Here is a 26484-nt window from a genome sequence, read left to right as displayed (position 1 = left end):
AGTCTAGGTCATTGTAGGCATTTAGGGAATGGAACAGTGGGAGTGCTCTCTCTCCCCCTGCCTTCATAAATAAATAAATAAATAAATAAAAGTTGGGGAGCCAGGAAGCCACAAGCTCACTACTGAGTCTCGGGTTATATACTTTTATTTATTATTTTATTTTATTTTTGAAAGAGTTACAGAGAGGTAGAGACTTAAAGAGAGAGAGAAAGAGGTCTTCCATCTGCTGCTTCACTCCCCAAATGGCCACAACGACTGGAGTCAGGAACCATGAGCTTCTTTTGGGTCTCCCATGTGGGTACAGGGGTTCAAGTACGTGGGCTATCTTCTACTGCTTTCTCAGGCCATAGCAGAGAGCTGAGTAGGAAGTGGAGCAGCCAGGACTTGAACTAGCACCCATATGGGATGCTAGCATTGCGAGTGGAGGGATTTAACCTCCTGTGCCACAGTGCCGGTCCTTTGGGTTATATATTTTTAAACTGTGCTCTGGGATTAAGAGGCTCCCAGCAGAACTGCTGAATCCAAGTAAAATCATCTACTAGATCTGTTCCAGTCTAATGTCTCACAGTCTAATATCTTTCTGCATTCAACTGAATCCCAAAAACAAGTTTCTTGCAAGGCACACCTGCTGTGTTGAAACTGTGTCACCCCTACAATTCTAGCTATGGGAGAGTCTGTGAAATATTATTTTATTTTCTCATCCTCTGCCACACACAACAAACAGTAGAAGTAGCCTGGGAAAGAGGCTGAACAGTCCTTTCAAAGCAGTTGCCATTGTGTTCCCCAATGATAGCTAATTTACTCAATTAATATTTACATTTTTTATTTTTAACCTCATATTCTAGATATTTTCTCAAGGCTTTTTTCTTTTTTGCATTTTACTGCTTGACATTCTGCACTATTCAGGATACAGTTTTGCTTGTTTCAATAAAGATTTTAGTTAGGTTTTTTTGTTTTTATTCTGTTGTATACTGATTTTGTTTTCTTGTCCCAAAAATATCATAAAGCCATTTGTTGTGTGATTTGTAGAAGTAATGTGTCACTGTAAACATGAGTTCCCAACAGCTTGTGAACTCAACTTTTACACTAGGAAACATCCCCTTTAAGGGATAGTAAGCCTCACCCCCTTTTTCTCAAGATGTATTAGTTTATTTGAAAGTCAGAGGTGCAGAGAGAGGGATAGACAGAAAGAGGGAAAGAGTTCTTCCATCTGCTGGTTCACTCCCCAGATGCCTGGAACAGCCATGGCTGAGGCAGGCTGAAGCCAGGAGCTTCATATGGGTCTCCCACATTTGTGCCACCTTCCTCTGCTTTTCCCAGGCCATCAGCAAGGAGTTGGGTAGGAAGTGGGGCAGCTAGGACACAGATATGGGATGCCAGCGTTGCAGACGGTGGTGGGTTTACCTGCTACGCCACAATGCTGGCACTGGGATACCAAATCCTTATAAAGTAGAATTATGTACTTATTTCTAAAGCTTCAACTGCCATTATCTTTGCTTCTGCTTTGCCTCCCACTGACTATTTCACTGTCAATTAATTGAAGAATATTCTACCAAGGGCTTCTGTTTCAGAGGCCTCTGGGGTGAGGGAATGCTTATTAAATTTTGTCTCACAGACACAAGGAAATTTACTCAAATGCTCAAAGTGGAAAACTGAGGAAGGTCTGCAGTTACAAAAGAGCTGCCAAATCACAGACTAGTTTTGGTTTTTATTAAAATATCTTAATCTCTAAAATTGTAGTTGTTGTCTGCGATCCACACTGTCTCCCTCTCTCAGTTACTGCCGGGTCCCTGGAATTTCATGGTATGGATTGAGAATAGTCCCACATATGATAGGCTAGACTCCTGCTAATTTTCCCTTTCTTTTTCCTATATTTCAAGTGATTATGGTAGGGAAATTAAAGGCAGAAATTGTCTTGGTTCTACTCTTAACTCTGACATTTTCCAAAAGGACTTGTCAGTAAATTGTACATGAAAATGTAGCTTCTGAGGTAAAATTGTAGTTCTTCTGACTCCAGGCTGACATAATTGACATTATCCACAGTGCAAAAAAGCTTAAATGCAAGGCTTTACATGAATTCAAATTTTATACCTGCTTTCCAATCAGTCCTGGATGATTTGGAAATAAAGATATAGAAACAGAAGAGGAAAAGGAGCTATTTTTTTTTTCCATTTTGCCAAGGAATTTTTCTCCCTAAGACTAAATTAACATAGCTAAAACTCTTGGATTTATGCTATGAAACACAAATAATGTTTTCAGTTTTCCAGGAAAGTCTTAACCTTCCATTTTCCCTTGGTTGCAGTAAAAAAAAATTTTCCTTGAATGGATCAAGAAGTGATAAGCAGTGGAACATGGAATTCAGTAAATGTTTACATTGCCAATATCTCTTAGTTATGTGGCCTCATTAAACTGAGAGATACTGAAAGCAAATACAGTATTTCATGGATAAGAACTCATGTTGGATGTATTAGGTGTGGAATGAGTGTTGGGGTCTTAAGCCTGAGGCTGTCCCCTGACCAGTAGGAGCAGTATAAGCACTCCCTGACAAGGCGAACGGGAAAGATAAGGTCGATGGGTCAAGATCAAAGCAGGAACTACTTTATTGAGGAAGTGTACAGGCTTATAAAGCTTACAAAAGACATGCGCAGTAGGGGAGCCAATCAGCGAAAAGGTCATGCAGGCATGGGTGGACCACGCACAGGGGCATCTTAAGCAAAGTATAGGGATCATGCACTGTCCACGTGTCCGGAACCAAAGAGGACCTATCCCTGCCTGTGGTCTGACCTTACATAGCTTAACCACAGCAGCCGCAAACACGCCCCTCAAACATCCACCAGGCGCCATATTGTAATGGAGATTTTAGGCAATGCCCAACAAATGAGGTCACTGAAAGATCTTTCTCAAGGGAAAGGAATTACATTGTGTGCTCACATAGGTATATTGTGTCAAATCACAGTTTGCAAATGATAATTGTTCTCAATTTTGAATTTGTGATGCATTGAATCATGGTATTACCTATATTTCAGTCTTTAGATAGAACTTTGTATATAACTTAAAATATTAAGAGGATGACAAAGAAGGGAAACAAGACACAACAAAACCAAACCTGTCTTTCCTAACCGTTAGTTCATGGCCTAACCAGGTAAATGTTTATCACCTCTGCCAAGTCCCTCTGCTTTTTTCCCTGAGTTTACTTCCCATGCCAGTTGTTCTCACAGTACTTTTCTCCTTTTTCTTTCCTCATTCTAGGGTTTATGGTAGAAATTTTAGACTGTTGACTTAAAATGACAATTTGTGTAGTGATTAAAGACATAAGCTTTGGAGTCAGATTCCCTGGGTTTAATTTCTGTACAATTTTAGGCAAAGTATCTAACTTTTCTAATTCTCAGTTTTCTTATCTGTACAATAATGGTAAGGCAAGTCCATCAGTCCATGTTCAAGTGCAAGCATATTTACATTTCTCATACAGGTTTTGTAAGGATAAGTGATATAAGGATGAAAAAGACTAACCAAAGTAAATGTTCAATGAAAATAAATTATCTATTTAGTTATTTATATTGTTTAATTATGTTATTATTCATGCTGGGAAACATAATGAACAAGCTTGCCTTCATCCATTGGTCAGTTATGCAGTGCATATTTACTAAAGGAAAGAGATAAAACATTAGCTTAGATTATGATGAGATAATGCCAAAGATCAGAATAAAAACTGAAAATAAATGGCAGACGTTCTCACACATCTGGTAGACTAAGCAGTAACGTTTTCACAGTTTTTCTTCACTTGGCATGTTCGGTGGAGGCTGGGGAGTGGCGGCAGGAAAGCAGCACACATGTATTCACTATTCCTTTCTTAAGCACTCAGTAAGCTATGGCCTATATGTACACCATGGAGCTTTCTTCGTTTCTATTCTTCATTAACTGTATAGACACAAAAATTTACTAGTCCTATCTTGCACTTTATAAAATTAAAGCACAGGGTGGTATTCAGACAGCTAGTAAGCATTGGAGCTGCAACACTGAGACGCAGGGCTTGTCCCCTCAAGAGCAGATACTCTTTCCCACTATCACATACATTTTATGACTGTAGGACTAATGACCAAGGAGAAGATTCTTTTCACTGACAGAGAATTGCATTGTCAATGCCAAACAATTTGTATATCCAAACTTGCTGTTGACAGTGTCTCTGTCTCATTTTCTCTTTTTAATGTATTTTTAATAGAAAACTTTTATTTAATAAATATAAATATAAATTTCAAAAGTACAACTTTTGGATTATAGCAGTTTTTCCCCCATAGCCTCCCTCCCACCTGCAAACCATCCCATTTCCTACTCTCTCTCCCATCCCATTCTTCATCAAGATTCATTTTTAATTATCATTATATACAGAAGATCAACTTAGTATATACTAAGTAAAGATTTCAACAGTTTTTACTCACACAGACAAAGTATTAAGTACTGTTTGAATACTAGTTTTACTGTTAATTCTCTTAGTACAACACAGTAAGAACAGAGGTCCTACATGGGGAGCAAGTGCACAGTGACTCCTGTTGTTGATTTAACAGTTGACATGCTTATTTATGATGTCAGTAATCACCCGAGGTTCCTGTCATGAGCTGCCAAGGCTATGGAAGCCTCTTGAGTTCACCGACTCCAATCTTATTTAGACAAGCCCATAATCAAAGTGGAAGTTCTCTCCTCCCTTCAGAGAAAGGTACTTCCTTCTTTGATGGCCCCTTGTTTCCACCGGGATCTCACTCGCTGAGATCTTTCATTTAGGTCATTTTTTTGCCAGAGCGTCTTGGCTTTCCATGCCTGAGAAACTCTCATGGGCTTTTTAGCCAGATCTGAATGCCTTAAGGGCTGATTCTGAGGCCAGAGTGCTGTTTAGGGCATTTGTCATTCTCTGAGTCTGCTGTGTATCCCTCTTCCCATGTTGGATCATTCTCTCCTTTTTAATTCTATCAATTATTATTAGCAGATGACAGTGTCTCATTTTCACAGGTGAGAATATTTTCAAGAGATGGAGTTTTTACTCATACACATAATGTACAATTATACAAATTATAAAAATATATACAAATTATACAAAAATAAAAATTACATATAACATATACATAAATAATAAAAATTATACAAAACATAAGGAAAGAACCTTATAAACACTGGTAGATGTTTATCCTTTAGAACACCCCTATGAACAGCACCTGATTGATGACATTGGTGATTGCAAGGGACACGTCTGGGCATCAGGGACTCTGTCACACCATATTTATTTGAAGTAGTGGTTTTATGAAAAATGAAGATTAAACGTTTGGAAAAGTTTTTGTAGCAAGGCAGGTCTCACCCTATTTAACATGGTTCTTAAGGGAAAAATATTTCCTGCTGTTCAGACAAATGTAAAAGGGCAGCGAACACAATGGCAGCAGTTGATTCTAACTGTTGACCTTAGAATGTGTGCTGTGAAGGAATGCTAACGACTCGCACCATGATACATTGGCTTGTTTGGATACCATGAAAAGCTCCACTTGACAAGCATAATGATGAACTGCACTTTTCCCAGCAAGCAACACATGTTTGGATGATAGACAGCTCTGTTAAGGTTAGGATTTATTTATTCTCCAAGAATGAATTTTTCATCTGGTTCTGCAACCCTATGAAGCTGTTCAAAACTCAGACAATTCATTGCTGGTGAAGAGAACCCTCCTCCACAAGGCTGGGACTTGGTGGGTACAGAGTATAAGACGTATCTGTTTTGTCAACATAAAACTTCTTTGGTCCTCTAAAGGATGAATTTTCCATTTGGCTTCTAGTACATCTAACCCCATTATTTAATGCTTCAAAGTAACCTTACTTTTAAAATAAAATTCAGATTTATATGTAAGCAAAAATCTCCAACTCTCACTTAAATGGTTATTGTTGGATATTTTCTTATCCTTGACAGATTAACAACTCTTTCTGATCCTTTATTTTAAATATTTTATACAAAACAAAACAAAACAAATATGCTTGGCAATAAAGTGAATGTTTCCAGAATCATGTGAATATTCTTTTTCATTGTATTCTTTGTTTCCATGTATATAGCTTGGGAAATACTGAGTTCATTTAATATTTCCTAATAAATCAATATATCCTTCCTCCAAAAAGGTAATGAGAATGATTCATCAGAAAAGATTAAGTCCTTCCACAGATTATAATTTATGACTAGAAATGGTGGTCCATCCCAGAACAAAACTAACTGAATTGCTTCAAATTTTAGAAGTGCCATTTCTTGGGCTCTTAAAGATATCCTTTGGCTTTCAAAAATGCCATTTAAAATGTAAACACACTTGCAGATGTACACTTTAACCCTATATCAGTTAACATATTAATTATTAACCAAGATCTTAGCAGGAACTAATGGGCAGCTATGAAAGATAAGTTGAAATATATTTCATGCTTAATCAGAAATAAACCTGGCTATGGAGACATTCTTTAAGATGTGATGTTTACCTCTGAACTCCGAATTTGAATTTTAATAGGCAGATAGGTAGAAAATGTCTAGAAAAGTATCTGAAAGTTTTGTAAATTTGAGATTTTATGATCACAAAACAAAGCTCATTGAGAACTAGTAAGCTTTTAAAATATAAAACGTAATCTAAGCACATTAGTATCAGTATCCCAGCAAGAAGTAGGTGGCATGCTCAAAGAGATAATTCAAGATAATGTAACGCAGGCACCCAAAGCAGACTTGAGAGAACTAACTAAAGATAACGAAGGACCCAGAAACCAAGAGCATGAAGCTGTTATTATCCTTAGGCCAGAAGATGCGAAGGGATAGTGTGTGTCATTGGAACACAGTGAGAGTTAAGGGGCAGACTGGCTGGAGTTACGACTCTCCAGACAGGACGGATCCATTGCCCAACAACCGCCCAGCAGGTCCTGCAGGGAAAACATACATACTCGGGTCTTTCATTGCCCTTGCTCTTTGATGTGTTACTCTTGCTTCCTATTGACCAAATCCAACCAGGAGCCAGATTACAAGGAAACTCAGCCAGTGTGTTTGTGAGAGGCCAGACCTCCACACTCCTGTAAGTGGAAGACAGAGATTGGGCCTGGAAGGGCAGGTGAAGAATAACTCATTTTACACTTATAATTAATTACATGGGCTATCAACCTCTCCTTAAGCCTCTGAGGAGCTAGAGGGAACCATCTGCCATTATTCTACTCCACTGAATTTCTCATCTCCCATGGTATACAGTCCTCATTTAGGTTTTTATTCATTTGTTGTTCTACGTCATTCTGTACTAGAGTATGATGCAGTCCTTACAGCAAGCCTATTTTTATTTTTTGCATAGTAATCTTCATCTGTCTTTTTTGTTGAAGTTTGCTTGGTACCATGTCTTAAGTAGTTGATTTCAAGCAAGGATTTCTCTCTTTGTCATACTCCCTACCATCCTGGCTACCTGATTTTCTCAGGGAACTGGGATAGTTCTCCTGTCTGCATCTCCTTACTGTCACAGTGCTTCACCTTTCTCGGCAATGCAAGGGACTTTCTGAATTCTTGGTAATGAGAGAAGTCACTTTCTGACTGGGATAAAACTTCACAATGTGGAATAATTATTTTAAATGTATAATCAAACATCTCATGTCTTTCCCTAAGCTTCCCTATGCTTTATTTTTGGTTCCTTTAAATTGACTTAGTTTCCTTTGTTTGCATCTATCTACGTGCAATGTCTTGACTTAAATATTGACATTTTGGTACATAATGAATTTTGTGTGTGTTTGGTTGCAGGGGCTTGGGGAGAAGTGTCTAAGATGGTCTTGTAGGTTAACAGGTGAATAAAAGTCGGGGTTTGTTTTAAAGTTTGCAGATCCTGTTTCTCGGGAATGGTGGGATGGATTTCAGAAGCTGTATGATTTAACTCTGCCTCCTTTTTTCCTTCAGATTCGAAGCCAGAGCAAAGCCTCTGGGTCTGGGCTGTGTGAAGGGGATGAAGTGGTTTCTATCAATGGCAACCCTTGCGCAGATCTCACCTATCCTGAAGTCATCAAACTCATGGAAAGTATAACAGACTCTCTCCAAATGCTCATCAAAAGGTACAACAGAGTCGTTGGCATATATTTTTTTCTTGTTAGTGGATAGAAACAATAACTTCTAGTGCATACTATGTGATATTTGTCCTTTAAGGGGAAATTGGTGGTGTTTTGTAGAAAGTCAGTATGTTTTAACAGAAACACTCAAGTGCATGAAAAATGAGCCATTCTCTTCTATTGAACTTTTTGGTTAATTGAGAATTAACTTTAAAATCTTATGCATTTTAGAGTACTCAGTCTCCTTACAAGACTCAGTGAAGTGAGCCTTACAGGGGTCAGAATTTTGCCGTGGGTCAAGATCACTCAATTATGATTCCCAGATGAATTAAAGTGGTGGCTGAAATCTGTGACAGCAGAGGAAATCTAGCATTATTCTTGGTATTTCTCATCTCAGTATTTATTCATCAAGCCCAATGTGTAAGGCTGTTGGATCCCACTTGTTTGTAAAGCTGCTTGCCTTTTTTCTATTATTTAACAAAATATTTATTTAATTGAGAGAGAAAGAAAGAACAAGCCCTGATCTTCTGGTTCACTCCCCAGAAGTCCACAACAGCTGAAGCAGGGCTGAGGCTGAAGTCAGAAGCTGGAAACTCAATCCAGGTCTTCATTGTGGGTGGTAGGGACCCAGTGTCCGAGCCTGCATTACTGCCTCCCAGGGTGTGCATTTAGCAGGAAGCAAGAGTGAGGAGCAGGAGCTGGGAATTGAACTCAAGCATTTCGATGTGGGATGTTAGCATTTTATCACTAGGCCAAAATAGGAATATTGCCAAGTGTAGTTACAATGTTTGCCATTAACAGGAACAAGCCTATGAGGTATTTGAAAATGTCCTTCTTCGGGAATGTGTAATCATTTCCAAAATGGGGTAAAACATCTTTTCTAATTTATTTACTTCTTAGTGTCTTTAGTGACGTAATGAGGTCAAGTTCACTGAAATACCTTTGTCATCTGGGACTTCCCCTGCTGATCCTTGTTTTGATTCTGATGGCTATCATGGGGGAAAATCCTTGCAAGTTTAAAGCTGAATCTTAGGTACATATTTACTCTCAGAAATAGGCTGGTGACTAGTTCTCTGCTGCTTTTAATAACTGGAATCATGCTTTTTACTATTTTCTCTTGAGTATGTTGACTTTTTACAAAATATCTAATTACTTGATGGGATTCATAACAGAATCCCAAATTAAAATGAGTCCTGTGGCCACAGCAGCAGCAGCATTGTCGTCACCACCATCACCACCGCTCTGGGTGCCTGAATATGGTTTCTGCAACTAACTATTTCTCCTACTCCTATTCCCATCAGCTATCACTAGAGGACAGATGTTTTACTTTCCTTGGACTGTTGTCTAGATTATTATTTGTTAAAGCTCCTTTCAGGTTAGGTCTCTGTTATCTTAAATTGTATTAAAATAAGATAAAAATAAATGATTATATAATTAGAACACATTAGTTGTGGAATTGAGTACCCAAATAGACAAGGAAAATGCTTTGAGGTATACAGCTTTAATCTCTCTCTTTCTGTCTCTCTGTCTCTCTTACTGCTCTGTCCTGCTTTCATGATTTTTATCCACGTATATACATTATGTTTTATCTATTGATAAATGTTAATGTTTTTCTGGCCCATTTGCCTGTATTCCAGTCTCTTCTCAGCTTCACAATTGACTGCTAACATAACTCAAAGTGATTTAATCTGCTTCAATCCCAAGGCTTTGTAAATTAAAACTCTCTGACCTTTTGATACCTTCAAACTCAATTTCCTAGCATATATTCATCATTTCCTATATCAGAATGATCTAATTTGCTGTCATTATGTTTTTAAATACTATATCATAATGTTTTTATAAATACGATTTTATCAAAAAGATTTTCAGGTTACTTGCATGAATAAAACAGCAATTTGTTTATTTTTGTTTGTTTTGTTAATGTAGTCAAAAGCCAAGTTACAAGTAAATATTTGGGACCTTCGTCTGAAATTTTACTATGGCATGAATTATACGGTAGAAAGAAGTAGGAGCACACGTCCTTCAGTGGATGTTCTCTGCATGAGTCAGGGTGCATTTTGAAGGAGGAGATAGCCATTTCTGCTTAAAAAAAAAAAAAAAAAAAAAAAAAAAACCTTTTTTTAAAAAGCCCTGTAACGATTCTATGCTGTTCTATGAATGGCGCTTCTCTTCTGAAAGCATGTAGAGTTTAGAGGTTTAGAGATGTTGTTCAATTCTAAATTGACATGACTTCTTGTCACAGACCCAGATTTGCACAGCCAGCTGGGAATGGTAAAGGTCAAAAATCAAAAGGCTGTGGCCAACAGCTCTGGGGTCCCTGGTTGAGAGATAAAGGAGCAGTATGACTTCCAAGATTCCAAAAGGAAAATGCTGCAAGAGGCAGGTTCAGCTGGGAGAAGGGGAGACATCTCAAATTATAAATACTCCATGACTTCATGATTCACTGCAGCATGGAAAGGATTTCTCTTTACACAAGAACACCGGGCTGGGGTCCATTATTACAAAACACATTCTCACCAGAGCTTAAAACACAGCTTGCATTTCATTCCTTTCAAGAAAACACAGCCTCCAGAGGGGTAACCTGAATCATCTGTAATTCAAGATTGACATGAAGCTGCTAGATATGTTTATGTGACTTTGTGATGTCTAGACATTGAAACGTTTTGTCACATGATAGCAAACATGGTTATTTGGAAATACCCAAATTATTACAGATCGTAGGCATCCATGTAATTACAGCGTGTACTTTTCAAAACAAAAGCTGAATTTAAGATGGATTTAGGTTTCAAAATCTTTTGTAAGCCTTTTGTTGTGCTGCCCCAAAAGCATATATGGACATTCTTTAAATAACAATATGAATATGTTGCCAATTTTAGTTTTTAAACATGTGGCTGTTGACATTTTGGAGGGAATATCTTGATTGTACCACACACGGCTTAGACATCATGAATGTCAAAAAGTTGTGTGGCAGGTGTAGCATGCTCCAGTTTAACTGCCTGGATTTGTTTTTCTGTGTGCAGACCATCCAGTGGGATGAGTGAGGCTTTGAGCTCTGAAACCGAAAACAAAAGCCATGAGCATCTCACACAAGAGGAGTATGTGGAAAGCACCACTCTCCAGATTCGCCCAGCCACAAACACCCAGCACAGAGAGCTCTTCGTGGTACCAGCCAAGGTGGCAGTTAACCCAGCTGAGGACCAAAGAAGTGGTCCCGGTTGTTCAGGGAACTCTGAAGAAGAAACAGGCCTCAGCTACCGCGGGGCCCCCCGAGTGCTTGACTCCCAAGGGGGAGACTTGGCAGAAGAAATTATCCTCCGGGAAGGAGCAGGCGCTGGGCAGCCAAGCCCTGTGGTGGAGCTACAACTGTCCCTTTCACAGCAGAGATCCGAGGGCCCCGTGCTGGCTCTCTTGGGAGCTGAAAAATCTAAGTCTCCTGACCCACACCCTACTTCACAGCACGACAAGATTATCCACATAAATTCAGTCGCTACTTATGAGAAGCCAGACCCTTCTCTGAGGTCCAGCAAGATAATCCAGATCTCCAGTGGCAGCGAGCTGCGAGTGACCCAGGGAAGTGGAGCAGGAGACGCGGGGCTGCCCCGAGTGGAAGTGATCCTCGACTGCTCTGACAGGCAGAAGACGGAAGGGTGCAGGCTTCAGCCAGGGAAGGGGTGTGTGGATTCCCCAGTGGAAGGAGGGCAGTCAGAAGCACCTCCTTCTCTGGTATCCTTTGCCGTCTCATCAGAAGGCACAGAGCAGGGAGACGCTGCGCGCTCGGAAAAGGATCACAGCCGACCTCACAAGCACAGAGCAAGGCACGCGCGTAAGTCCGGGCTGTCAGCAGGGGCTCGGGAGGGTAGGGCGTTTTGCTGCTGCTTTGCCTGCATGACACTTGCTTGTATAAAAGCTGACTTTTATGTCTCCCATTGCATTTTTTTTAAAAAAGAGTGATTAATGCACAAAATAACAATTGTGAAATTGTTAAGTATACTTCACAAATTCTGCCTGGGAAGCAGTGTGTTTGAACTTCATAGCAGATATAAAGATTTTTCATGAATTTCTTTTTCATTACAAAGATACAGGCACAGTCCAAGAAAATAATGCTGTCAGAGTGTCTTTTCAATTTGTCTCCCAATGCTGTACTATTTCATGCTGCCATAGCATAAGAGAGTGTTGTGGGAGATCACGTGGTGTCTGAGTTTAAAGAGCTGTCTTTAAAATACAGGCTCCACCGCTAATATTAAAAGCAGATCCTCCTTTTGAAAAAAGTCGTTCTGCAGCTTGATGATGCTTGCAGAAGTGCGTTTGACAGACAAGGACACGTGTCAGGCTGAGCAGTTACATGATCCCCTCCGTTTTGCCAGTCTTCACTAGACGGCAAGTGTTTCATCCACCTTCTAGACACAGAAGTCTGCCTTCCGGGCCACAGGGACGCATCTCGGTGTCCCCCAACAGAAAATAAACTTACATTCAAGGCTCTGAACAGCATTTTGGTTTTATTCAGAGAAGTGTGCACAGAAAAGAGAAGGTGAATAAGAATTGCAGTTGGGTATTACGACTTTTGTGGTTTTCTTTCGTATTTATATTATGCAAATATGTATATAAATATATATATTTTACAAATTTGGGAATTTCATTTGAGGATATAAAGGCTGACTGGAAAAGGCACTTGACTGTGTGAATGATTCTCAGGAACTGTGAACTCCATTATTCAAAGTCATATCCTAAGTTTTCTAAACTATTGTTATTCCTTTCAAAGCTTATTTTTAGCATAGCCATTTGTAGCCTTATTGGCAAGTGCTGTTAATCATCCCTTATACTTTAAGCGTCTGTGTGCCATCTTCACATTTATAGCATATTGAACAGGAGTATTAAGACGGCATTCACATACTTTACGTGTTGGCACTGAAGTTAGCAACAACTGTGGCTGTCAGTTTAATAATAAGTTGTATAACACTAGTCAAAAAAGGAGTCACATTTAGTAGTGACCACATTCTGAACTATTTTTTCTCTATAAAACTTGATCACCAGTGAATAGCTATAATTTCATTACTCAATTATTTCATCAGATTTTTTTTCATTAACCATTAAATGTGATGCTTTTTCCAGTGACCAAAATAGCTAGTATAAAGTATTCTAATTTTTTTATGGGATTTGCATTTAGCTGCTTTGAGGAATTAAAAACTTTGTGATTCACTGAAAACATGATTATGATTAACTGCTGATATAAATTAATTAGTCATCAAGTTATTTTTAATAAAAATTTTAAATATAATTTTTCCTGTATCATTCTTTATACACTCTAAAAAAGGGTCCAAGTCATGTAATTTAAACATTTCCCCCAAGATTTACACTTATTCTTGCTGCAATTAATAGAGTATTATATTTCCAAAAAAGCAATATATTTATGAGCAAATTTATCTGGACAACTTTGTACCTAAAGTTGATTACATGTACTCACAATGATCTAGTTTTCTGAATTATAAATAGTTACTCAATAAATTATTAGTTCAGTGTTTTGAGTTGATATTAATTCTATAGCTATAAATGGAAAAATTTGAGATGGTTGTCAAAATTTAAAGAAAAAGAGGAAGAAACCCCAAATATCTAAATTCTTTACATTTTGAAAGATTTAAAAATTTTTGTTGAGACACCTTCTCCCCTTTTTAGAATGCTTGGAAACAATTTTATATTGACATTTTATTTTTTAAATATGGAAGTACAAAGAATGTCTTGTCATGTTTTTTAAAAATCATTTTCTTAAATTATGCCCTTTAAAGTTTTAATTTATACTACTAATTGGCATTTACTAGCCAATTTTACTGTGGAAGCATAAGGACCCATGGAGAAACAAAGGTACGAAACGTCTATTGTAATCAGCATAGATAAAAATATATTTATATAAGCAAATGGAACAGAGGGCTGATTGTATATTATTGTAGAAGTATGCGCTTCTTCAAAATTCAGTCCAATTGCTAGAATTTTTCCCATGCTCCTTTTCCCCAATGGGAGTCAGATTCTGGGTTGCTGAGGAATCTGCCTTGAGCTCATCAACTGACTACTGTTTCTATTCTTTCCCTAGGGCTCAGGAGGAGTGAAAGCCTGTCAGAAAAGCAGGTGAAAGAAGCCAAATCTAAATGCAAAAGCATTGCCCTTCTTCTAACAGATGCCCCCAACCCCAACTCCAAGGGGGTGTTGATGTTTAAGAAGCGCCGGCGGAGGGCCAGGAAATACACACTAGTCAGCTACGGTACTGGCGAGCTTGAGCGAGAGGCAGACGAGGAGGAGGAAGAAGGGGACAGGGAGGAGACTTGTGAAGTTGCATTTCTGGGCACTAGCGAGTCGGAGGTGGATGAAGAGTTACTCTCTGACGTTGACGACAACACACAAGTTGTGAACTTTGACTGGGATTCTGGACTGGTGGACTTTGAAAAGAAACTGAACAGAGACGACAAGATGGAGATGTTGCCAGACACGACGGGAAAGGGAGCCCTCATGTTTGCCAAGAGGAGGGAGAGAATGGATCAGATCACAGCCCAGAAAGAAGAGGAGAGGGTGAGCGGAATGCCAGGCAGAGAACCAGATGCTGCCCAGACGGATGGCCTGAGAACCACGACTTCTTACCAAAGAAAGGAAGAGGAATCCGTGAGGGTGCAGAGCTCTGTGAGCAGGAGCTACATCCAGATGGGCCCTGGTCCCGGCCATGTGCCGCAGCAGAATGGCTTCAGTGGGGTGTCTGAGACGGCAGAGGCGCAGAGGATGAACCCGATGAACAGAACAGCCAAGCCCTTCCCAGGGTCTGTGAACCAGCCAGCAACCCCCTTCTCTCCAACCCGCAACATGACAAGTCCCATCTCCGACTTTCCTGCGCCACCACCCTATTCTGCGGTCACTCCTCCACCTGAAGCCTTCTCCAGAGGGGTGTCAAGTCCGACTGCTGGCCCCGCACAGCCCCCGCCATGGCCGCAGCCTGCTCCGTGGTCCCATACAGCCTTTTACGATTCATCTGAGCGAATAGCTTCCCGGGATGAGAGGATCGCAGTGCCAGCGAAAAGAACAGGAATATTGCAGGAAGCCAAGAGGAGAAGCACAACAAAACCCATGTTTACTTTTAAGGAGCCCAAAGTCAGCCCGAATCCTGAACTCCTGTCCCTTCTTCAAAATTCAGAAGGCAAACGGGGCACTGGAGGCGATTCCGGACCTGAAGAAGACTATCTCAGCCTAGGGGCAGAAGCTTGCAACTTCATGCAAAGCTCCTCTGCTAAGCAAAAGACCCCACCTCCTGTTGCTCCAAAACCTGCAGTCAAGTCCTCCTCCTCCCAGCCTGTCACTCCTGTTTCTCCTGTCTGGTCTCCAGGGGTGACTCCAGCCCAACCTCCTGCCTTCCCTATGTCAAGTGCATCGCAGGGCCCGATGGTTTCCTCCATCAAAATAGCTCAGCCTGCTTATCCTGCCCGGCCTGCGAGTGCACTGAACCTATCTGGTCCCTTCAAAGGACCACAAGCAGCAGTAGCCAGTCAGCATTATACACCGAAGCCAGCAGCTCCCACACCAACAGTGAATGCCCATGCAGGTGCAGTGGGACCATCCAATGAGCTTCCTGGAATGAGTGGGAAAGGAGCCCAGCTCTTCGCCAAAAGGCAGTCAAGAATGGAGAAGTATGTGGTTGATTCAGACACAGTGCAAGCCCATGCTGCCCGAGCTCAGTCTCCCACTCCATCTCTTCCAGCCAGTTGGAAGTACTCCTCCAATGTCCGAGCCCCTCCTCCTGTGGCCTACAATCCTATCCACTCCCCCTCCTACCCACCGGCTGCTGTCAAGTCTCAGCCATCAGCCCCACAAGCCTCTAAAGTGAGCAAGAAAAAGGGCAAGAAACCCCTCAATGCTCTGGATGTCATGAAGCACCAACCATATCAGCTCAATGCATCCTTGTTTACTTTCCAACCTCCCGATGCAAAGGATGGCCTCCCCCAGAAGGCATCAGCCAAGGTCAACTCCAACCCGGCCATAAAGCAAGCTCTTCCTCCCCGACCAGTGAATGTTGGCTCACCCACAAATGTGCAGGCTTCCTCAGTGTACTCAGTGCCAGCCTATACCTCTCAGCCTCCCTACTTTGCAGAGGCCAGCTCACCAGTCAGCGCATCCCCCGTGCCCGTGGGCGTCCCCACTTCTCCAAAGCAAGGATCAGCCTCCTCATCTTATTTTGTGGCGCCGAGGCCGAAGTTCTCAGCCAAGAAAAGTGGTGTCACAGTCCAGGTGTGGAAACCATCCATTGTGGAAGAGTAATCTTGTAGCTGAAGCTGAGTGTCCACTTTGCTTGAAATGAATTGTTTGCAGTGTTACCTGAATCCCTGAGAATGCCAAGCAAGTCCTCAACTTACTTAATTTCAGATATGTCACCTCCCAATCTGGGTCCAAGGAGTATAATATTTGTAATGAGTCAAAAATCCAACTCAGATTGACTTAACGCACGCACACACACATATATCTACTTTGCACACTTAAAAAAATCTGGGAGCACCCCAAAATAGACATGTGCCATATGTTAAGTAAGCAGGATACTTAGGACTTATGCGTTAGCCACTTGACAGACAGTGATCAGTGTTATCAGACATTGGAACACGGCCTTTATGTAACAGAACTGCTGTGAGCCTATGGTGAAAAGGTTCAAACGTAGTGAAAATAGGACATGTATTTACTGAGACTTTCTTTTTCTATTGCTAGTGTTATGGGAGTGGGAAATCTGTAGAGGACAGGGGTCAGCTCTGGTCTGGCAACCTCGGCCACCTGTTTGATGTCACAGAGGAGAGCCTCTGGGGATTGTGGGGATGCACGTAGTTTAGCGGGTGGTGAGTAAGAAAGAGGGTCTTGGTCATTACTAAGCACTCATGACATGTTAGGCTCTCTAAAGAGCCCAGTGTTTTCACGCCTGTTAACTCATTTCAGAAGACCTATTTGAAGTAAATGGGATAGGGCAAGAGGATCCTTGTCTCCGGAGATCGAGTCCCATCTTTCTTCCCCTGTTACTTAAGGAACTCAGTGAGTGCATCTCCAGTTGCCCATGAAAGCATCAGTTTGTTTTCCGCAGCCGAGGCAACTGGTAAAGTACAGGATAACAAAGTCACATAGTCAAAGAAGGAAGCTCAAAGAGCTGTGAATGGCTGGCTGTCATTTTCCCTTGGGAAGCCACACGATTGGGACCTGAAGGGTTCCTGACTGCAGAGGCTGGTGGTGAAGCATGAGGAGCCCGTGTGCATGGAGACTGTAGGGTGAGAACACACGGTCAGTAGCACCGTGTCTGAGTGACCTCACAGATTTTCTTCCTGTGTTCGTTTTGCTTCTTGACAGCTGCTTCTCCCACTGTTCCTTGCCATTTCTATTCTCGCACCTTCACTTTATTATTTGATGGACCAGGATAATCCAGGCAAGGTTACCTTGTATATTTGGATTGGTCATACAGCATGTCATCATCCAACTGGCTATGAAGTTAATAGTGTTACTGAAAGCAAACCTGAAGACCTTTCTCATTTCTATTTTAAGTCTGAGTCTGACCAACCATGGAAAATATTCAACAGGAATTAATGTAGAGAACTATAAAGCACTTAGGGCAGTTCCAAAGAATACCGTCTACTCTAAGCAGGAGATACATTTACAGACTTCGCATAAAAACTTGCCTGGTTTGAGGGTACATGGTACCATTTAATCCTCTGAAAATATCTGTAATCCTGTTCTTTTTCTGCTGACACTGTCAATCTGCTATATTTTTCACTACCCTATTAAAATATTACTTTCTTCTTTCTCTGTTCAATGTGTGTATTTTAAAAAAAAGTTTTCTTTATATGACCTGTTCTAAGTCATTTTTCGTAACATCTGAATTTCCTTTTTCAAGTGTACCCGTGTCTCTATACATTATAAAACTGCAGGCTTTAGGTATTTCTAAAACACAACACACTAAGAGGAGGAATGATGGAGCTGATTCTTCTGCTTTTTCTCTGGAAAATGTTCCATTGTCTTTGGTGGCAGTTTACCAGTAGGTTACAAACACAGGCTGTAGTTCCATCTTTTATTTGCCTTTTTGGGAAATCAGTTAAGAAGATCAATAGAGGATAAAGGAAAAAGTGTTCTTTTTATCATATAACACAATTGTTTGTATTATTTATTTTCTGCAAAGGAAGTCTGTTGAGTGCTGTGGATTTTGTATTTTTTTAACTAAAAAAAGTCTTTTTAAGGTGAAACAGGAAGGGAGATAATTTTCATAATGTTGCATTCTTAACATAGCATTTAAAGAACAGCATATGCTAGAGGAAAGGCATGGAACACACAGGTAGTCAATTTAAGACCATCCATTCAAAGTATGCTAGGATGGTAATGACCTAGAAATATTCCCAGTTGTCCAGTGGTTTGCGGTATGCAGGAATGAGAAGTGTTTTCAGTCCATTTCCTGTTGGACAGGTGGCAGTCTTAGCAGAGTCCCTATTTGGAGTTGATGACTAAAGACACAGTTAACATGAATGTGTCTTCCAGTCATCCTGGCACTGTTTGGGTTTCCAAAAAGCTTCTTAGAGACATGCCAGGCATGCGGTCAAAGCATGTACAACCTCAACTGGGAACTGGTAGTATAGGTCTCATCTTGGACCATGTAATCCCTCTTTATAGAAGAGAAAACTCTAAAACAATATCCACAACAGAGAGCCTGACCTCTGAGGCATATGGAAGTGGGAGGGAGGACTAAGGCAGTTCCCTGGCGTAAGAGAGATTTCCTTTCCCTCTTCCCTCCAGGGAGCTGTATGTACCACATTTCAGGTTGAGGCTATGAAAGTGACATCATTGTATCAGGTGGGAGGGTTAGAACCCAGGGCATCAGCCTCTCTCCAGGCACCATTTGTAGTCTGAGCATTGCTGGTTTTTGTTGTAATGATGGTTGGTTGAGTAGTTGGTTGGCTGGTTATGGGACTTGGAGAGGCAGTTTTTGCTTTGTTTTTAACAACTTGCATCTTCCTCTGTCCTTTGTTAGCTTTATTTCTATGTAAAGCACCCATGAAGTCCGTTTTCGTTGTCAGCATAATGGCAGCAGTCATTTACTGAGTGCCTGTGTTGTGTTAGACGCCCTGTGGGCATCATCCTAAGGACTCCACTGCATGGTTTATACTGGCACTGAAATATCGACTACAGTGTGATCATAATCACTGACTTTATGCAGTTTTGTAAACAAATTTCTTTTTCCATGACTTTCCCCTTATTAATGTTTCCAACCTCTCTTCCTGGTGAGGATGGTGTGCCATAGTGAGAATGCATGCTTGAGATTCGAGCAGGAAGAAAGGTTAATGCAAGTTTAGCACACACACCACCCCCCTTACAGGAGGGCACACTGGATCACAGAACTGGTGAGGTTGCCACTTTAATCTTGGACTATTTGCGGTTTTATTTCTAACGTTTTAATAATAGACACACTCTGTTTTGAGAGAAGATATACATTGTTTCTGCATGTGGATAGTAGATAGCATATACAGCATACACTTATAGGATTATATGTTATAAGACATATGTGGGCTGTTACTCTAGAGCATGTGAAACTTTGCATTTCAAAATACATCTTGTATGAGTTAGTAACATGTATCATGCCTTTGCATTAACTATTTCATTTAATCTTCACAAGAAGTAACTCAATTTTAACCATAGCAAAATCAATCCGAGTTACAAACAGTTCCTTAAAATAAGCCAGGGCCACTGAACTGCTCTGGGGTAGTGCTGACTTTCAGGAAGCAGGCCTCGTGGGACAGCTGGGATATCACACAACCTGAATTCTAGCCTGGTGCCAAGAGTCGCATCTGAGACATGGAAAACTATTGATTTCCATTTACTGATCTACATTAAAGGAGTGAGGTGGAGTAAGGAGGATTTTCCCAAATGCAGCAGTGCGGTTAGACCTTTGAAGGTTGGTTTGCTGCTGCCAGGCATGCCAAGCCTTCTATGTGGTTCTTTCTCAGTGAAGCCACTTGAGAGCAGAAGACACGTGGCTGCTAAGTGTCTCAGTCTGGAATTTTTATTTTATTTTATTTTTTGACAGGCAGAGTGGACAGTGAGAGAGAGAGACAGAGAGAAAGGTCCTCCCCCTGCCGTTGGTTCACCCTCCAATGGCCGCTGCAGCCAGCGCACCGCGCTGATCCGAAGCCAGGAGCCAGGTACTTATCCTGGTCTCCCATGGGGTGCAGGGCCAAAGCACTTGGGCCATCCTCCACTGCACTCCCTGGCCACAGCAGAGAGCTGGCCTGGAAGAGGGGCAACCGGGACAGAATCCAGCGCCCCGACCAGGACTACAACCCGGTGTGCTGGCGCCGCAAGGCGGAGGATTAGCCTAGTGAGCCGCGGTGCCAGCCTCAGTTTGGAATTAATCTTCCAAATAAAACCTTCATTGCTGTGTATAGTTTTATATACTTACAAATTAGAGACCCTGTAAGCACCTACATTCTAAGAGTGAATTCCTGAGATCAGTGGTGCTGTTTGATGAGTCACCACCAACTCGGCAGGAAGCATATTTGAAGTCACCATCATCAAAAAGAATTGTTTTCTGAACAGCTAAATGCTTAAAATGCTTCCCAAGGGAAGTGGTGGGGTGTGTGCTCATTCTCTACTGAAGTCAGGGCTGTTGAGTTTGTTTTTAGACTTTTTTGATAAGTTCATGAGAAAAGGATGTAAATTCTAAGAACCCACATTGTATTCCCAGAGGTACTGACCCTCGCTGGTCTTATGTCCCCAGTCTCATTGGACTCGGGGGGACTCAAAGACCCATGCGACACTTTGGTGCTGCTGAGTTCATCAACAAGTGTTCTGGGAAAAACAGAACTGAATTCTTCTCTAGACTTCCCACCAGGGTTGGCATAGGGCCACAGGCAAACTAACAAATTCCCACAGGACCCAAACTCCAGGCAGAATTGGTGGAAGAGGTCAGTCTCTTGTTTATCCTGCTATGGTTCTCAAAAATATGTACAGAAATTAGAGGTCAGTCATCTGTGACTGTCAGGTCCATGACAGCCCACCGTCCACAGGAGCCTATGAATCACAATCCCCCTTTCCTTGGTATAGCAGGTGCTGATCATTCCTGAACTTTTAAAAAATAGAATGTTTCTAGGTATGCACATGTGTACACTAAACTACCACTGGGCATTGGAAATTTTAGAACTACTCACAGGCAATTGAACTGAAACTTAATTAAAAATACTGATGCCTGCCAAACATTTCCCAGTTTCTTGATGTAATCAATGTTTTATCAACTAATAAAATGCATCTAAAATATAAAAAGTGAAAGGCCTATATAGGATTCTACAGTTAAGTGATTTTTTGGTTACTGATATATATATAATTTTTCAAGTTTTCTTTTGTTTTTATTGAAAGGCAGAGAGGAGAGCAGACAGAGAGAGCTCCCGTCTGCTGATTCACTCCCTGCGATGTCCACAAAGGCTGGGAGTTGGCCGAGCAATCCATGAGTTAAGAAGCTCAAGCCAGGTCTCCCAAGTAGGCAGTGGGGACCCAACTACTTGAACCACCCACCTTTCAGAATGTGTTTTAGCAGAAAGCTGGAATCAGGAGTTGCACTAGGACTCAAACAAAGACACTCTAATAAGGGACTTTGGCATCTTAACTGGCAAATTAACAAACAGACCAAATACCCACCTCTCGTTTTTGTTTTTTATTTAAAGCTCCTTACCATTTCCTTTGTATTAGTATTTTTTTAAAAAAGGTGTATTTATTTATTTGAGAGACAGAGTTACAGAGAGAGGGAGAAAGAGAGAGAGAGAAAGAACTTTCATCCACTGGTGCACTCCCCAAATGGCTGCAATGGCTGGAGCTGAGCCAGGAGCCAGGAGCTTCCTTTGGGTTTCCCACGTGGGTGGAAGGGCCCAAGCACTTGGGCCATCTTCCACTGCTTTCCCAGGCCATAGCAGAGAGCTGGATTGAAAGTGGAGCAGCAGGGGACTCCAACCAGCACCCATATGGGATGCCAGGTGCTGCAGGCAGAGGCTTAGCCCAGTACACCACAGCACCAACCCCTGTTTTTATCATTCTTGATGTATTTATCTTAGGTACATGTGCTTCATGACTGATGAAACAAATTCAAGATCCTTCATCCAAAGAGCACAAAGACCCTGCTTCCAGAGTACTCTCCTTCCTCTACCTGACAATAATACTCAAAATAATAGTGCTCAAGCGGCCATGGAGAAATCTGTGTTCACTGCTCCTACTTCTTGTGCCTTTTAACAACTATTAATGAATGGTTTCTTCATGAAAGAAATTTTAAAAACAAGAGATGCACATTCTAGGAATAAACAGAAAAATGTTCTCGAAAGTACCTAAAAAAAAAAAGCACATTGTTTTTTGTTGTCTTCCGGATACATTTTAGAAGTCAGGGCATCTTTGGTAGTTTTATTTAGTGGAATAATCTCTTTGTAAGGCCATCCAACAGACCTGAGCCAAGCTTTTGGGTCCAAGTCAGGATGACATGGGTGGGAAGGAAGCTGTGACAGTAATTCAAGCAACCTCACGAGGACTGAGGAAAAGATAAGAGGTGGGTTTGGGGAGCTCTTGTATTAATTTTCTATTGTATGCTGAGAACTGTGTTAAATATTTCACATAATAATAAGTACCTAAAGTGAGCTCAAATCTAGCCCCAGATTGTGCCAAAGTATCTTTCATAGATCACTGCTTTTTATCAATGGTCCTCATGAAATAGGAATCATTACTATCCCCATTTTCCTGATTAGAAATGGGATTCTAAGTACAATGACACTGAATAACTTGCTCATACAGTCATACAATATTAAGTATGAACCCTGGATTTAGTATGCAACATGCAGTTTTAAATACATATTTATCTATTTATTTGAAAGAGAGCAAGATCTTCCACTGCTTCACGCCCCAAATGGCTGCAATGGCCAAAGCTTGGCAGATAGGAAGCCAGGAGCCAGGAGCTTCATCTATGTCTCCCATGTGGGTACAGGGGTCCAAGTACTTGAGTCATCTTCCTTTGCTTTTTCAGGCACATTAGCAGGGAGATGGATAGGAAGTGGAGCAGCCAAGACATTACCAACTACGCCACAGCGCCAGCTCTGCAACCTGCATTTTTAATTTTGCACTGTGATTTCATTTCTCAGAATTATGCTGAAAAGAAAGATATTACTCCAGTTTTACAGAAAGGTATAAAGAGTTAAAAGAATCTAAGCTACTTGCCTAACAATTACTAAGCAATATATAAGTAGCAGATGAGGTTAGGCTTAGACTTTTGTGTGACATCCAAGCCATACTTCCTAGGGTACCGCCTGGTTTCCAGCCTTGTTAGACCCTCTGTAATCCCGCTTCCTGAAACTTCTTCACTGTTGAGTTGCCGGACTGAGCTACCACGAGAGTTCTGTGTTTGCTTTGTTGATGACTTTGACCACACTGAGTGACAGTAGGAAGGACCCCCCCTTTCCTAAGATTGCTCGTAAACTCACTTGCTCTGACAGCATGTTGGAGTGGAAAGCGATCTGAGGAAGCATCTATTTTCTAAGTTGAAAAGATGAATTTAACAGTGATTTGGAATGAGCTCCCAAAAGTCCCTCATTTTTTTAAATTTCAGGATGAATCGGTGATATCCAGGGTCTGGAAGTGGAGAGGAATAGAACTTAGAAAACTCAAGCAAAATCTTTTTTTTTTTTTTTAAGATTTATTTTATTTATTTGAAAGGGTTACAGAGAGAGGTAAAGACAGAGAGAGATCTTCCACCTGATGGTTCACTCCCCAGTTGGCCACAACAGCTGGAGCTGTGCTGATCCGAAGCCAGAAGCCAGAAGTTTCTTCCAAGTCTCCCACGTGGGTGCAGGGGCCCAAGCACTTGGGCCATCTTCTACTACTTTCCCAGGCCATAGCAGAGAGCTGGATCGGAAGTGGAGCAGCTGGGACTAGAACTGGCGCCCATAGGGGATGCCGGCGCTTCAGGCCAGGGCTTTAACCTGCTGCACCACAGCACCGGCCCTATTCAAAATCTTAAGTCTACAGAAAGGGAAATGTTCCCCTGGCTCTATGCCATTCAGACTAAATGGAATCCAGGCAGCTTTCCTGTTAAGCAGTCAATTAGCACTCAGCTTGGCCGGCTACAAAGCCATAGTGACTTGAGGCATTGTGGTAAGAATAAGCCCGCACAGAGTAATGCTGAGGGAAGCACATATTCTCAGCTATCTTGACCTTGCCTCCACTGCTGTCTTACAGCTGGGGAGCTAGCAGGCACCTGGATGTGCAGGAGGCAGCACACCCTTCCTGTCCCACAGTGCCCTCACTGGAGGATTTCTCAACAGTTATTTCTGTCAACTGCTTCCCAGCAAGGACATTTTTACACATCGTGTGCTTTCCAATCTTTGTTTCCCCTTAAACTCTGTTTCGTTGTTATTTTGAACCCATCTCCTGGGGAGCTAGTGTAACGCCTTCTAAACTTAGGGTTTTGAACATCCGCTTCACTAACTTGAAGGTAAAAAAAGATGTGAGCACGTGGATTAATGTAAAAACCCTTTAGATGAGTATTTGTTGACCTTCATGGCCTTAAATTCATTGAGCCCCTAATTAGGGAGTGATGGTGGAGAACAAATCAAGGGCCACACCAAGTCCGAGCGTTAACTTTCTCAGACACTGCAAAATTAGTAAAGTGTGAAATAGCTCGAAAGTGACTTTGAACCTTCTAACTCAGAGTAAGACATGCTGAAAAGTCTTCTTAGTTTGGTAGCTCCAACCATAGGCACTTTCAAGTAGGGTACACTGTAGGTAAGCTGTAGCTTTCATTTCCTTTGACCTATTTGCTCAGACACCCACTTTATCCAGCCACCTAACATCATATATTAGCAGAGCTGTGATAATTTTATGCCATGCAAATTAAGGAAAAATAGAATGATGATGAGAAAAATCTATCAAATTTTAGTCACAATAATGTGGAAAAATATTCCCCCAATTTTTTAATTAAAAAGAAAAAGATGGGATTTGGTTTAGGAGAAGCAGAAGGTAACCATTTCTTAAATGAACTTCATGTATGATCAGGTGAGAAATGCATGTGAACACTAAACACACAGGGGCCTATTTCTATAAGCCGGTAGAGTGTGAGCCCTGAGGCCAAATTGCCCGTGTCTTTATTGCCAGGCCTGCTTCTTGCTAGTTGGGAGACCTTTGGTAAAAGATCCAGCTGTGGCCGGCGCTGTGGCTCACTAGGCTAATCCTCTGCCTGCAGCACCCGGGTTCTAGTCCCGGTTGGGGCACCGGATTCTGTCCCAGTTGCCCCTCTTCCAGTCCAGCTCTCTGCTGTGGCCCGGGAGTGCAGTGGAGGATGGCCCAAGTGCTTGGGCCCTGCACCCCATGGGAGACCAGGAGGAAGCACCTGGCTCCTGGCTTTGGATCAGCGCGGTGCGCTGGCCGTGGTGCGCCGGCAGCAGCGGCCATTGGAGGATGAACCAACGGTAAAGGAAGACCTTTCTCTCTGTCTCTCTCACTGTCCACTCTGCCTGTCAAAAAAAAAAAAAAAAAAAAAAAGAAAAAGAAAAAAGAAAAAAAATCCAGCTGCTCTGTGCCCCAGTAGCTCAGCTGTGAATTAGGAACAGTGATAGGTGCACCACCAAGCTGTTGTGAACATGAAATGAGTCCATCTGAGTTACATGTGTGGAACAGCACCTGGCACAGAGAGAGTATTCAGCAAATAGCAAATGTTTGCTATTAATGTAAAGGGCATGCCATGAACAATAGATGGGTTGCTAGTTAAAAAAAAAAAAAGCATCAGCTGAGAGACTCCACCATGAAGACAGTGTGCAACTGAAAGTATCAATAATACCTAGAACAAATGTAATGTATTTAGCAATTTAAAAAGAACTGTCCTGGGGAAATGCTTATAAATCAAACATATTCTCAAAATAGGGTAGTTGGTAGCCTGAAGTAAGATCCTAGTAGGATAGCTGAAGCCTAAATAGGCCCGGCGCACAGAAAGTGGAACAGTTGGCAACCCTGTCGCTGAGCCTACCCCACTTCAGACCTGCGACAGTTGGGCTCTCACAGAAGTGGCTGACCTGTGCGGGCACAGCGCACAGCTGTCCTTCTCCCTCCTCTCCAACTCTGTCCTAGGACAAAGGGTCAGGAGCCTGGCCTGTTGAGAGTAATTGATCCCCTTGCCTGAGAAGCGTGATCACTTTCCAAAAACAGAAAGAGTGAACCCTCCGCCTGAACAGAGCAAACTCCCAGCTCACAGGCCAGTGATGAAAAACAATTCAAAGCAGAGTGACCGATGGAGGGAGGAACTTGACATTCCAGCTGCCTTTCAAACCCGGGGAATTTTTGTGGCTTTTCTGGTACTTCTAGAATCCTTCTGAGTCATGAGCAGAAGTTGGGACTGAACTTGAGGGAAAAAACAAA

At 41.7% G+C, this 26484-nt stretch overlaps 1 protein-coding gene across 2 annotated transcripts in view; it reads left to right on the top strand.

Moving 5' to 3' along the window:
- SYNPO2 (synaptopodin 2) overlaps nucleotides 1–26484 on the top strand; it is a 194813-nt gene that overhangs the window by 143651 nt on the left and 24678 nt on the right. Inside the window, exons 2-4 of one of the 2 annotated variants that reach the window (XM_002717223.6) lie at nucleotides 7925–8076; nucleotides 11091–11893; nucleotides 14153–16326. In XM_002717223.6, coding sequence (XP_002717269.3) covers nucleotides 7925–8076; nucleotides 11091–11893; nucleotides 14153–16326 — 3129 coding nt within the window. Of the gene's footprint in view, nucleotides 1–7924; nucleotides 8077–11090; nucleotides 12599–14152; nucleotides 16327–26484 lie in introns of those variants that run through there. The other variant, XM_089302878.1, reaches the window with a different exon arrangement.

This window comes from Oryctolagus cuniculus, chromosome 8 (assembly GCF_051225735.1).
Source record: "Oryctolagus cuniculus isolate XC-2025 breed Fujian yellow rabbit chromosome 8, ASM5122573v1, whole genome shotgun sequence".
NCBI lineage: Eukaryota > Metazoa > Chordata > Mammalia > Lagomorpha > Leporidae > Oryctolagus > Oryctolagus cuniculus.
Note: the sequence above shows the minus strand (reverse complement) of the source record. Positions and strands in the feature narration are given on the sequence as shown.